Source organism: Anneissia japonica, unplaced genomic scaffold (genome assembly GCF_011630105.1).
Source record: "Anneissia japonica isolate Jap-2015-1 unplaced genomic scaffold, ASM1163010v1 scaffold285021_len193445_cov190, whole genome shotgun sequence".
Classification (NCBI taxonomy): domain Eukaryota; kingdom Metazoa; phylum Echinodermata; class Crinoidea; order Comatulida; family Comatulidae; genus Anneissia; species Anneissia japonica.
Genome location: NW_022718003.1, coordinates 162,698 through 177,725, shown reverse-complemented (window position 1 = coordinate 177,725; position 15,028 = coordinate 162,698). Strand labels below are relative to the sequence as shown.

The following is a 15,028-nucleotide window of genomic DNA, read 5'->3' as shown; positions in this document are numbered from 1 at the left end:
GCCTGGAACCAGCCTACGCCCTGCACTTATATGGTATAACATAATATCTATAACATAATTATGTATCACATGGGAGTATCTATACAAAAGGCTATCGCTGGTATCTATGTCTACTTTCAAGTGTTTATTGTGGTCAATCAGCTTTAGATATTTAGCGAGCTTTAAATTTTAACGAATAATGAATAAAAACAATTATAAAATTATTTACTAATTTTGTTCGTCGTTTGTAGAGGTAGAGTAATTGATTCCTTTATTGATTCGTTATCCATGCACCGATTTTTTAGGCAATCCGAAATCAACACAATCTCACGGGTCTTGGTCACTGCACACGTGATATCAGTCAAATTTGATTTATTTAATGTTACTGTCGCTGTACTAATGTACTCGCTGTTGCGATAGAAATTGTATGTAGACCCAGCAGTCGTTTTAATCTGTTCTTCAATGGCCATCATAAGAAGCATAGATTCATTACCAGACATGGAGACATCCTTATTTTCTTCAATGATATCAAGAAGATTATCAACGACGCCAAAGAACTGCTCAGAAGTCTATCAGAATAATTGAGAATTATTTTCAAATCGTAAAGTCTACGAATTAAACTAATTTTTATATTAGCAAATTGACAGACCACGCATGTGTAAACAATAACATTGCAAAAATTTGCATGATAATAACAACAAACAATATAAAGTACAATATGAAAGTAATAATTAAATTAATGAAAATAGAAATAACAAACCAAATTTGTAGTGACACCCATTGTAGATACAACATGTAATGTCTCATACACAGCAAGCATCTCGGTATTTGTAAGGTTTACATTTGCTCTTGTGATGTCATCGAGCTTTGATAGACGTTCATTTACGTTATCTAAAGTGATATTCTTTATTAAAAAGATAAAAATGTCATACCTTAAACGTTACTCTGTTGTTAACAGTTTATGAATTTTTACAGCTTAAAATCGGATCTTTATATCATCGGAATTAGATGTTAACATGCCAAGCCATTTCAATTGCATATTATATGCGAAAACGTCACGTGTACTAATGGTTCCTTCTTGCACTGATTAGAAATAGTGCACAGAAAAACTTTATACTAATTGCTGATTTGTGAATTTTGTGCCGATGGAGAATATATACTCGATTTTGATATCTTTATACTTGACTTTCTATGAAATATAGTTTAAGATTCAAGTTTCATATCATTAATAACCTACGTACAGTAATCGAATTTTGTCTTTCTGAATTGATAAGAACATGTAAAGAACAATCGCAATGCAATGCCCATCATAGTATTCCCACAATGAATTAATTTTGCATGTAAATGACATTCTTACCTGTTGCAAGCCTTCTATAATTGTTGCCCTTGGTATTTCTATCAAACAAAGTAATACATAAATACATTACAATAGAGATCATGTTACAAAAAGAAATGATTTTTGTACTTTGGCGTTATTAAAAATGGCTCATTTACAAGTGGTGACGCTATGAATCGACGAATACGCACGTTTACATTGGGCTCAGTGACGGTTAGATTAATCATGGATTAAAGTAATACGTGATGGAATGGTAGGCATCTTTAGCATTTGAAATGTCATCGAGAGAGACACCGTCTATGTTTCAAATTTGTTAATTATCTAGAAGTCATGACAAATATATTTTTCTCAGCTGATGTGATATTATGAATATTTGTTTGATATTTTAATTTGAGTACTTACTATCCTGACAGAAGTCCCCTTTCCACCCCTCCTGACAATGGCATGTGGCGTCATTTGCCAATCTGTTATAGAAGCAATCCCCACCATTTAGGCACGGACCACATTCACAGCCATTAATGCCTTGAAATAGCAAACAATAAACTATTATTTTATGAAACTATGAATAAGATTAAGAAATTGTGTGCTAGTATTCCTTCACTCCAAAATCTTGTTCTATATCTTCTATAGCTGTTAATATTACATAGCTTTTGCTTATCAATTTTGTATCTCTCTCGAGATCTGGCCATCCTTTCCCAAATCATTGTTGTCTACATGTATAAACAAAAATACTGGTAATGTTTAACAGTATTTTTGCTGTTAATATGTACAGTATCTGTATCCAAATGTACAATATATATAATAACTATGTATATTAACTATTTAATATGTAAGCCTTTTACTGCAACTCTCAATGTTTTAAAAGTTTCAGAACTATGTGCATAGCAGGTTCACCATCATGGTTAATATTGGTATCTATTTTAACTGATGTACCTTGAACGTGGACTAGAATAGTACAGGTTCCAACGTTACCAGAATCATCGGTTGCTTTGAAGGTGATTGTAATGGGATCGATAGATATATCAATCATGTCACCTGATTGATAGGGATTTGAAATCACATTAATTAATCCGCCACTGTTATCGGTTACGATTGGAGACGACCACGTGACTTCTGAACTTGAAAAGCTAGTTCTTGCTAAGATATTGAACACACCGGACTCCTGTATGACATAACCACGTGAAAACAAAGTCGTTGGGCAGGATATTGCTGGCTTTTCGATATCTGGTGACACAAACATGATAGAAATAATAATATTACAAGTCGTACAGCAAAAATATTAGAAATAGAAAAACGGGCTAGTGTGCCTACCCGTGACAACCATCATATTACAGCGCCATATAGAAAACTATTTTATCTGGTACGTCTGAATTACAATTACATCAGACTTAAAGTACATGGGACCATGAGTAATGAGATAATTAGGCCTCCATTAATTCATCTCTCTCACCTTCTATAGTAATCCATACAGTACACACTGCAATGTTGTTTATCGGGCTAGCATTATCAGCAAATTTATATGTAACTAACGTTAAGCCAATTGGGAACTCTTCTATAACTTCTAATTCTGCGTAAGTTAAATTCAATACGCATGAATCGTTTTCAGATGCTTTCAACGCATTATGCCACTGCACGTAAGATAACCCAACATTGTCACTGGCGCTGACGTTGTACTGCAAAGTACCAAATGGCTGTCCGCGATCTGTAAAACCAATAAGAGAAATCGGGCATCGGACAGTAGGGGGCTCTTCATCTAAAGCATAGAAAAGTAAAAAAATATATCAATAGTTATACTAAAAACAATACATGACGATTATAAATAATTTTAGCATGGCATGGTGAGTGATTTTCTTTATTGCATTCTTTAATATTTATGTATCAATATTTAACTTAAATTGTAAGTTTACCTTGTATTTGTATTCTTATAAAACAGCTATTGTTGTTTTGCGACTGATCAACAGCACTGAATGTAATAACTATAGGGCTATCCGATATTGGGAGGGAGTCGCCAGATTCATATGGACTGGAAGTCAAGTGAATCAAGTCGTTACTGTTATCTGTCACTACTGGCAGTACCCAAGTGACAACAGCAGTTGAACTCCTGACATCAGTTCGCAGGAACATAATACCAGAGTTATCATATTCTACCAGATTTCCCGATGTGATCGTGATTGTCAAGCATGATATGAATGGTGGTTCCTTGTCTACGAGAAAAAGATGCATAAAATACGAAAATGAATATCCACCTGGTGTGGCAAACTATTACAATTACAATTGAAACCCCAATTGGAGCTTACCTTCAACTACAATCTGTATAGAACAGGTTGTTGCGTTAGTTAGAGGAGTTCTGCTATCTGCAAACGTGTACGTAACGATTGTGCTTCCAATCGGAAAAACTTCTGAAAGTTCAAGATTAACAAATGAGGAAGACACATCAAGTGATTTGTTGGAATAGTTTGAGTAAATGGTAGAGATCTGGACGTTGTCACTTGCAGTGATGTTGTATTGAATAACACCAGTTGAGCGTCCCTCGTCTGTAACACCTGTAATATATGCAGGACACCAAGCGACAGGAGCCTCAATATCTAAAAAAAATTAAGAAGTCGATGTGAAAACATCAGATAATACAGTATGTAGTCCAATATTATATACACAAAGTACTCAAAATCTACAGCAGCTACAATATGGCTCATGTAATATAATGTTTCGAAAAGGTTACGTCCCTCTATCTTTGTATGGCAGGAAAAACAAACTGCAAAAGCTAAAGAACAATGCAGAGGTTGCCATACCATCACACAACTCTTATATTTCGAAACGACTAATAAGTTTTAACACTTTGTTTGACATAGCATGTCATTAGAAGTACTTAACGTGTGATGTTCTCAACATGTACAATGCTGCTATAGTATCTGGCAATTTCCGTTAAACGTTGTCACGTTCACAAAGCTTGAATGAGCCATACAGCATGTACAAAATGTCATAAGCCTAAGTCATTCAATGAAAATTTGAACTTTTTGAAATGACAGAGATATGTATCCACATTACTATGTGTAACGTTTCGCTTCAAAAAGTCCCTATTACGATATTAATTTGCTACAAAACTTATTTTGAAAAATACGATTATTGAAAATCTCTAAACTGGCGCACATGGTGCAACCTTACCTAGAACTTGTATTAAAATTGTACAAGTGTTTGAATTTTCAAAAGGATCTTTTGCCATTAACTCGATGACAATTGGACTTTCTGATATTGGCAGTATATCACCTGATATATATGGACGTGATATCACTTGAATATTTGCGTCACTGTTGTCACTGACAATAGGAGATGACCAGGAAACTGTTGCATTGGTACTACCAATGTCAGTAGAGACGTAGAAAATGCCATCTTTTACTTCTACTAAGTTCGCAGAAGTTATATTGATATCGCAGGATATTGATGGATCTTCAATATCTGAAAAACATGTGACATTCAACGATTTAGTTTTATCTGGATATTAGGCCTATCATAGTTTAAGATGTTCTGTGTTACTGAACCATAAATAACATACCATAAACAGTGACTGTAATAGAGCATGTACCAATGTTAGGTTGAGGAATTGCTCTGTCGAGAAACGTATAAATTACTGTCGTATTTCCAATAGAATAGCTATCAGACACCCCAAGGTTAATAAAAGACGCTTGCACATCGTGAGATACGGTAGATATGTCGGAATAAACAGCGGAGATCTGGTCATTATCACTTGCAGTAATGTTGTATTGAATGACACCAGTTGGAAGTCCATTCCTAGTGAACCCTTCGATAGATGTTGGACACCAAATTACAGGAGCTTCTGTATCTATTTCAACGATCAATAATAATTTGAAAATTTTTTCAAATGCGGAAAATGAAATTATTATCAATAAATCATAGATCAAAAACAAAAAGTGCATAACTGGAAGATTAGCACAGTTGTAATAAACAGGTAAATGACATAAAAGCTTAAACTTAGCAACAGCTTACCTCGTACCATAATTAGTACTGAACAGGCATTTGCATTTCCGGAAGGATCAGTAGCCATGAACTCGATGAGATATGGGTTTTCTGATAATGGTAGAATGTCACCAGATCTGTACGGACTGGATGTCACTTTAACAACTCCACCACTGTTGTCACTTGTAACTGGAGATGTCCATGACAGAGTTGCATTGGGACTACCACTGTCAGTGGACACATAGAAAATGCCACCAGTTGTTTCAATTAAATTCCATGACGTAATACTGATTTGACAGCTGATAAATGGAACTTCGTCATCTAAAAGTAATACAATGAACAATAAACCCAAAATATTTTCACACGTTAGTCGCAGGCTAAAACATTATTTCTATAAAATATAAAGTATAATATTATTGGGCATAATGGCAGTTTGAACTTACCATTAATAGATACTACGATGGAACAATTAGCCACGTTGTTGGCGTCATCGTAAAATATATATGTCACATTTCGCTCCCCGATTGGAAAATCGTCATAGACTTCGAGATACGTGAACGGCGAATATACATCAATTGGAATTGTTGAATGGCTAGAATAAATTGAGGAGATCTGGACGTTGTCACTTGCAGTAATGTTGTATTGAATGGCACCAAAATACTTCCCGTCATCCGTAGACCCATTAACTGTTCTTGGACACAATACTTCTGGAGATTCGGTATCTAAAACAGTAATAATTATTTGGCATGCGAAATAAAATAACACAGTTTGGACAATGAGTTATCTATCCATGCCATGCTTAGAACAGTGAATCCACAATTGAGTATTTTAACATAATTGCAAAGAGAATTTGGGTAACCTTTTTATATTGCATCCGTTGTTTGGATGTTGAATGGAACGATCACTTGTTTTGCAAACAGAGTTTATTATAAAAAAAATACATAAAAAATGATATGGCGCTGCAAGCATGCAGCTTTCTGAGATGTGTACGTGTGCCTTATCAAATTACATTACAGTATTATTATTATGTGAGCTGACAAAGATTTCATTTCTAAGCATCATTACATGAGATGCAGACTAAATACAACAACTCAGAACAATATATTATAACAATGGTGATGATTAGAATGATCAACACTTGTAATTATTGTGTGCTATTGTTTATTGACTAAATGAACAGCAAAGTTTAATAAATATTTTTTAATAAAACAATACAACATACACAAATAAATTCTTGTCACGGCGCCGGATATTTGTCTGATGACAATTAAATAACTCCAGACCCTAAGCCTCATAACGAGTTTATGTTAAGCATCTTGTATATATGTTTGTCTTGTTTATAATTATCTTTCCATCCTGTAAGCTGCATTCACGTCGGACGCAAACCGAATTTTGAACCGCACATACCGATTCGATTCTCTGATCGGTTCAGTAGGCTTTCCGATGCACAAATTCACATTTGGTGTGAATGTAGCTTAATTGGCGATTTACGTGTTGTTAGATGAGTAAAGTGTAAAAATAAAAATCAGAAGAGAAAAGAAACTATAAAAATTATAAATTTGGCAGCATCTTACCTCGCACCATGATGAGTACAGAGCATGTATTTGTATTTCCTGAAGAATCTTTTGCCATAAACTCTACATCAATTGGGCTTTCCGATATTGGCAGCATGTCTCCTGATACGTATGGATATGATGTCACTTCAACATCTTCATCACTGTTGTCACTGGCAATTGGAGAAGACCAGGAAACCGTTGCATTAGGACTACCACTGTCAGTAGAGATGTAGAAAATGCCTCCAGTTTTTTCAATAACATTCCATGACGTAATAGTTAAGTTACAGCTGATAAAAGGATCTTGTTCATCTATATTAAGATTAAAGTAAAATAATCAGATCCATAGTAAAATAACATTACTTGTCTAAGTTACTGATCAATAGTAGTTATCAATAATTAGTCACTAGAGTAACACAATTAACCTCCAATCGTGATTTCGATAAAACAGACAGCCGTGTTTGCAAGTGGATCTGCATTATCAGATACACTGTACAGTACAGTCGTACTACCAATTAAAGTGTCTTCAGAAACTCCCAAATTGAGATATGACATATTTACATCTCGTGATAACATTGAAAAGTTAGAATAAACGTTAGAGATCTGGACGTTATCACCGGGAAGGATGTTGTATTGAATGGAACCAGAAGAGTGCCCATTGTCTGTCAAACCTTCAATGGATCTTGGACAAACAATAATAGAATCTTCGGTATCTACAATCAATGGAGTTAAAATAGTCAAATAAATTTTCTTTATATTAATTTACAAGCTGAAAAATATCCCAATCACTGTCCAAATACTTTCATCGATACGTACCTCGAACTGTAATGAATATTGTACATGTGTTTGAGTTTCCAGAAAAATCGGTAGCTATGAACTCAATTGGAATTGGAATTTTTGATATTAGCAGAATGTCACCAGATATGTAAGGACGTGATATCATTTCAACAACTTCACCACTGTTGTCACTGACAAAAGGAGATGACCAGGAAACCGTTGCATTAGGACTGCCGTTGTCGGTAGAGATGTAGAAAACATCACCAGTTGTTTCAATTAAATTCTTTGAGGTAATATTTATGTTACAGCTGATAAAAGGAACTTCTTCATCTAATGTAAAATTTAGCAAAAAAATGTTAGTACAAAACAATTTGAGAAACACTACATGTAATTCCACTTTATATTAATTCCTATAGCAATCTGTTAGTTTATCAATACATAATTATCATAAAGAATTAGCTCCCAATTCAAAATGTATAAAATGTAATGTGACTATACCTTTAATCTTGATTTCGATAAAACAGACAGCTGTGTTTGCAAGTGGATCTGCGTTATCTGATACACTGTACATCACAGTCGTGCTGCCAATTGGAAATTCTTCAGAAACTTCTAAATTAAGATATGACATATTTACATCTCGAGATACTATTGAAAAGTTAGAATATATGGTAGAGATCTGGACGTTATCACTGACAAGGACGTTGTATTGGATAGTACCAGATGAGCGTCCACTGGCTGTTGCACCTTCAATTGTACTTGGACAAATTATAACAGGATCTTCGGTATCTACAATCAATAAAATTGAAATAGGTTCAATACATTTTAATAGTTTACAAGCTACGGATTATCTCTGTCCAAAACCATCTTCGTTACTTACCTTGAACACTAATGAATGTTGTACATGTGTTTGAGTTTCCAGAAGGATCGGTAGCTATAAACTCAATTGGAATTGGAATTTCTGATATTGGCAGAATGTCACCAGATATGTATGGACGTGATATCATTTCAATACCTTCACCACTGTTGTCAATCACAAAAGGAGATGACCAGAAAACCGTTGCATTGGGACTACCGTCGTCGGTAGAGATGTAGAAAACGTCACCAGTTTTTTTAATTAAATTCCTTGAGGTAATATTTATGTTACAGCTGATAAAAGGAACTTCTTCATCTAACGTAAAATTGAGCAAAAAAAATAGTTACAGAACAATTTTAGAAACATGGCATTTAATTATATATACTTTGCAATAATTTATACAATAATCTGTTGCTTTATTGATAATTGTTATCAAAAAGAACAATTTTTTATATTTTTTATATTTTTAAATATGCAATGAATTGTTTCCACTCTGCTTTTCCTTTTCAAAATTGGAAAATAAAAACTAGATGAAAAATGAAATGAAATAAAATATAACGCGACTACCTTCAATCTTGATTTCAATAAAACAGACAGCTGTGTTTGCAAGTGGATCCGCATTATCTGATACCCTGTACATTACAGTCGTGCTACCAATTGGAAAGTCTTCAGACACTTCCAAATGAAGATACGGCATATTTACATCTCGTGATAACATTGAAAAGTTAGAATATATGGTAGAGATCTGGACATTATCACTGGCAAGGATGTTGTATTGGATAGAGCCAGATGAGCTTCCACTGGCAGTTGTACCTTCAATTGATCTTGGACAATATATAACAGGATCTTCGGTATCTACAATCAATAAAATGTAAATAGGTTGGTACAATTTCTAAATTTAGAAGCTACAAATTTTCTGTATTACTGTACAGGCTGTTTTCGTTACTTACCTAGAACTCTAATAAATACTGTACACATGTTTAAATTTCCAGAAGAATCGGTAGCTATGAACTCAATGCAAATTGGAATTTCTGATATGGGTAGAATGTCACCAGATCTGTATGGACGTGATATCACTTCAACAACTTCACCACTGTTGTCAGTGGCAAGAGGAGGTGACCACGAAACCGTTGCATTGGGACTGCCGTTGTCGGTAGAAACGTAGAAAACGTCACGAGTTATTTCAATCAAATTCCTTGAGGTGATGTTTATGTTACAGCTGATAAATGGATCTTCTTCATCTAACATAAAGATAAGCAAACAATCTTAGTTACAGAACAATTTGAGAAACATGGCATTATCAATCTGATAATTCTTGATTTTTATGTAAATTACCGTTTATTTTCTCTTTTTTCTGTATCGTCTTTGAGTTGTCAAAATGGGCCCCTACGTATCAGCTATGCTGGAAAGGGTCACCCACTTTAAACATTGTTGAAATAGAAAAAATAGAAAATTCTACTTTGCATTAATTTCTACAATAATCTGTAACTTTTTAGGTAAATAATTATTATCATAAAGTATTAGCTCCCAATTGAAGATGTACAAAATGTAACGTGACTAACCTTCAATGTTGATTTCGATAAAACAGACAGCTGTGTTTGCAAGTGGATCTGCATTATCTGATACATTGTACATCACAGTCGTACTACCAATTGGAAAGTCTTCAGAAACTTCTAAATTAAGATATGGCATATTTACATTTCGTGATATCATTGAAAAGTTAGAATATATGGTAGAGATCTGGACGTTATCACTGGCAAGGACGTTGTATTGGATAGAACCAGATGAGCGTCCACTGGCTGTTGCACCTTCAACTGATCTTGGACAAAAAATTACGGGATCTTCGGTATCTACAATCAATAAAATTGAGATAATGTTGAAAATAATTTTAATAGGTAACGAAACATCTTCATTACTCTCAAAATACCATCATAGGTACTTACCTCGAACTTTAATAAGTAATGTACACGTGTTTGAGTTTCCATAAGGATCAGTAGCCATGAACTCAATAGGAATTGGATGTTCTGACAATGGTAGAATATCGCCAGACCTGTATGGACGTGATGTAATATTCACAGCTCCACCACTGTTGTCACTAACAACTGGAAATGACCATGAAACTGTCGCATTGGGACTACCATTGTCAGTGGACACGTAGACAACGCCATCCATAGTTTCAATTAAATTCCATGATAAAATATTCACATCACAGCCTATAATTGGATCTTCATTATCTAAATTACAAATCAAACAAGTTATTAATATATCATACAGCATCAATAAATTACACATTAAAATTCTGAACTATAACATCCAATACAATAGATCCTCCATATTGCTTGCTTCCATGACTGTTAAGAACACGCTGCACAAGCCCATTACCATTGGTTGTCCACCAGTGGCGGATCCAGGAATTCGAAATAGAGGGGGTGGGGGCCAGGAAGGGACTTCCATAAATAGAGGGTCTAGACCACCTTAGGCTCATCATGCTTGGGGCTGAGGAAAGAAAATTTATGATTTTGGCCCCTCCCCTTGAAAAGAAAAAAACATTATGTATTTTTCCTTATTAGTAGACTCTCAAATCAATTAAATATGCCTTTGAAACCCCTAAATTTTCGTATTTTTGGGAGCATTTTACCTGGACCACTTTCAAAGATTTTAAGCGACATCCGACCACGCCCACTTTTTCGGGGAGAAAAGTCGGGGACCTTGCCCCACCCCGTCGGGAAAATGTAAGCTCATGAATTTCTCCATTTTCCAAAATAATTTATTTTAATCAAGTAATAATGATAATAATTACTATTATTATTAATATTATTATACTTACCTTGTATAACGATTTTCACATGGCAATATGCCTGATTGTTCCGCGCGTCCCTGAAGGTAAACATTACATGAGTACTACCAATGGGACAAGTGGCCACAACGTTTGATGAATACTGCAGTGTGTTGATAGTTTCTGCACTTCCACCACCAGGGGTTACAGATGTATAGTTGGCTACAAAGTCAACAATTCCAGAATTATCGGATGCTGAGATACGGAACGTAACGACGCCGTTAGAATCACCCTGATTCGTGAATCCATCTACCGTAGAGGGACATGATGCGCTTGGTCGAATTTCGTCTGTTAGCAAAAAGTAGTAATAACAATAAAAGGCAGTAATGAAATAAACGTGACGTGCACTGTTAATTAAATCAAATATCTTTTTAAATGTATATATTATTCTACAAATTTAATGAGTTAATAATGAGATTCCATTTTTCTAAATTTGTATATATAGTAGGCCTATGTTATAAATTTTATCAGAAAATAATGTAATTTCCTTTTGTATCAAATTAAAAAAGTTTCCTTTTGAAAAAAGTTAGAATGGTAATTCTGCATACTGATTTATTTTTTTTTTTGTATGATTAATTTTTTAAAATTTGAAATCCACTTTTTTATGTAATCATTTTTCTAAATTTGTATATAGGCCTATAGTATCTTATCAATTTTATTTGAAAATAATGTGATTTCCTTTTGTATCAAATTAAATATGTTTTTAAAGATATAATGGTAATTCTGTATGCTGACTTCATTTTTTGTTTGTATTAATTAATTATTGAAAATTTGCAATCCAATTTTGTTATGTAATCATTTTTCTAAATTTACATATAGTATCTTTAATTTAAAAATAATGTGATTTCATTTTGTATCAAATTAAATAATTTTTTTAAGGTAGAATGGTTTTTTTTTATGAACAATATTTATGAACGACATGTTTTGACGTATCACACGTCATCATCAGGTATTGCTACTTATGCTCTACCGGTTTATATACTACCGGTCAGTCAAATACTAGCCTAATAGGAAAGTCATGTATATTAAAGTTTAATACTAAAGTCATGTATATAAGAATTAAAATAAAAGAGTGGTATTGTAATGAGTTGTTTGTTCGTCAAGTGAAGGGTTTCCCCAAGCAATGCAAAGGACTTCTTTTTTGTATATTATAATTAATTATTGACAATTTTGTACATATGATCTCTAAAATTGATATGTTGATAATGTGATTCATTTTATATGCTGCAATTATGGTTCTCCTGTTCTTGTCAATTATGTGAGTTTTGTATATCAATTTATATAAGTATGGCATTTCATGTTGAACAGTTATTGTCAATTGAAGCAATTCAGTGATTTTACTGCTAGATACTGTATGTTTTATTAATAAACCAAAAATGAAAGAATGAATGAATATGTCTCACCCAATAGTTCTACAGGCAAATAGTGAGGCAAATATTCAAAAGAATAAGTAACAGTTAATTAAAATAGGTTTATAATAAACACCTAGATTCCTATTTAAACAATTTAACAAGTAAATGGCCCAAAGGTCAGATACCCTGCTGCCTGCAACGTAACATACAGTAAATCTTACGTTTAACTATGCATGAAAGTATAAAACACTTTACATTACCGATAGCTGTAATAATCGCTCGGAATCCCCTCCTGACAACCGAATAATCTGTTGTCATTCTGATAACTAGTGTATTTCCTGCTGGCATTACGTAATCTGGAGGACTATTATATCCAGTATACCATCCCTGAACCTGGCCGCTATAATAGATTTGTAAATAATCATAGCCAGATTCAAGCTGAAAGTCAGTGAATTCCAAACGTAGACCGCATTGGCTGCATGGGTGAAAGGTACACGATACGTCCATGTTATTATAATATGATGATGGGTATCCAATGGAAGACACTCTTACATCGGTATACACTGAAACTTGTGTTGTTATTCCATTACATGTAGCATCAACTGTTTAAAAAAAAGTCATTAGAGCTAGATAACTTTCATTCTACATTTTTTCTACATTACACATCGTAGAACTGCTATTCCAACTAAATTTCTTTTAAATGAAAAGTTTACCGAAAAATTACTACTAAGTGGTTGTTTATCTTACGTTATATTTGTAGGATTTACTTTCATACAGAATGTAGATTTGCTTTTTTTGACACAGAATCTGATTTTCTTATTTTTAAAGATTATTAATTGTCTGCATAAACTTAAACTTGGTTTAGGGTTAAACAGGATTGCCCAAATTCACGAAGACTTGCCATCGAGGGGCTTTCCTTAACTCAACAACAAACAAAATACAAAACTGCTTAAAATGTTGAAACAATTATATAAAAGTATTCAAACAGTAAAAAGCTATAAATACACATCAAGTAACATAACTGAAACTGCTAAAATAGGTTACAAAATTGTTAAGCAAAACCAAAAAAAAAAACGGTAAAAACATTAATCATTTATATTAAAATATGCAACAAACAAATCCATTACAGAGGTAAAATGATTTGAGTTTAGTTATGAAATTGTTAAGATTAAAAATTAGTCCTTTGCGAAGATCAGCAGGAAGACTGTAACACACCATAGGGAAATAATTAAAGAAATAAAATTTAAACGCATTTGTCCTTGCAAAGGCATGTTTAAAAAGTAAATTATCTGGATTACGGCCGTTATAGAATTTTAAAAAGTTTATGTTAAAATTACCATAATAAAAACTTTGAGATAAAAATAATAAGAATATATTGCAAATGATTTTCAATTGACATTAGGTTATGCTATTCAAGTCCTTTTATTCAGTGGTATAAATAAGTGTCTCTGACAGGATTCGAAACTGCAAACTCTCGCTGTCATGGTGAGCGCCATATCCACCACAGAGACCTATAATACGTGCAGATTTAACCTTCAGACACTTTCTCTATTACAACTGACTGAAATGCTCACACATGGGCCTAGTGGATCTATAGAGAAGCTAGAAACGCTTATAGGTCGCAGCTTGGAAATCATACTAAATTCAAACTACAGTAGGTTTGCTGCGTAGCACCGTGAACACAATATAAACAAATGAATAAATAATAATAACAGTGCTCAAATAGTATACAAATATTGACTGCTCTATTTTCGGGGAATGGTGAAACCTATTGCCCCGAGGTGATGTGGAGGAGACCGTAGCCTATCTTCCTTAGGGCCGAAGCGAAGGTCTCCGCATCACCGAGGGGCAATAGATTTCACCATTCCCCGAATATAGAGCAGTCAATATTTGTTTTATATACCTCATACATAGATTCTACGAGGCCTAAAAAAGTACTTACTTCCTAGCCTGTTATATTAGAGGCATACTAGGCCTAGGCCTACTGCTACTCGAATAGCTAGGCCTAGGCTAGGCTAGACCTAGGCCTGGCGATCAAAAGAGTGTGTCTAGTCTAGGCCTAGGCCTAGCTCTTCTTTGCTTATTTCCCTAATTTCAACAGCACCCATTGTCTTGCAATATATTTGTCGAATATTGATAAGACATATTTAATTTGTCTTTTGGTGCTTTGCTATCGGCTTCATCAAGAAGTAATGCTAGGCCTAGGCTAGTCTCCTTCATTTCGAAACGAGCAGCCTCCATTTATTTGTTTATCGTCTACTCGCTGATCCGTGACGCGGTCGGTCAGTTTGCAGCAGTCAGTCGGAGGGGGAGGAGGATAATCTCGTCGTAGAGGTCGCAGTCCCCCCCCCCTTTTTTTTTTTTACAGTC

The 15,028-nt window shown here is 34.2% G+C and overlaps 1 protein-coding gene across 4 annotated transcripts in view; it reads right to left on the bottom strand.

The window, feature by feature from the left end:
* LOC117110412 (hyalin-like) overlaps positions 1-15,028 on the bottom strand; it is a 20,232-nt gene that overhangs the window by 2,630 nt on the left and 2,574 nt on the right. For 2 of the 4 annotated variants that reach the window (XM_033253111.1, XM_033253112.1), the window contains exons 2-23: positions 12,919-13,260; positions 11,298-11,594; positions 10,414-10,704; positions 10,033-10,320; positions 9,421-9,711; positions 9,038-9,325; positions 8,495-8,785; positions 8,116-8,403; positions 7,657-7,947; positions 6,862-7,152; positions 5,731-6,009; positions 5,318-5,608; positions 4,866-5,153; positions 4,478-4,768; positions 3,613-3,900; positions 3,223-3,519; positions 2,766-3,068; positions 2,249-2,539; positions 1,718-1,837; positions 1,337-1,374; positions 740-883; positions 209-548 (exon numbers count right to left, since the gene is read on the bottom strand). In XM_033253111.1, the coding sequence (XP_033109002.1) occupies positions 209-548; positions 740-883; positions 1,337-1,374; positions 1,718-1,837; positions 2,249-2,539; positions 2,766-3,068; positions 3,223-3,519; positions 3,613-3,900; positions 4,478-4,768; positions 4,866-5,153; positions 5,318-5,608; positions 5,731-6,009; positions 6,862-7,152; positions 7,657-7,947; positions 8,116-8,403; positions 8,495-8,785; positions 9,038-9,325; positions 9,421-9,711; positions 10,033-10,320; positions 10,414-10,704; positions 11,298-11,594; positions 12,919-13,260 (5,928 nt within the window). Of the gene's footprint in view, positions 1-208; positions 549-739; positions 884-1,336; positions 1,375-1,717; positions 1,838-2,248; positions 2,540-2,765; positions 3,069-3,222; positions 3,520-3,612; positions 3,901-4,477; positions 4,769-4,865; positions 5,154-5,317; positions 5,609-5,730; positions 6,010-6,861; positions 7,153-7,656; positions 7,948-8,115; positions 8,404-8,494; positions 8,786-9,037; positions 9,326-9,420; positions 9,712-10,032; positions 10,321-10,413; positions 10,705-11,297; positions 11,595-12,918; positions 13,261-14,600; positions 14,908-15,028 lie in introns of those variants that run through there. The other 2 variants (XM_033253113.1, XM_033253114.1) reach the window with 2 other exon arrangements.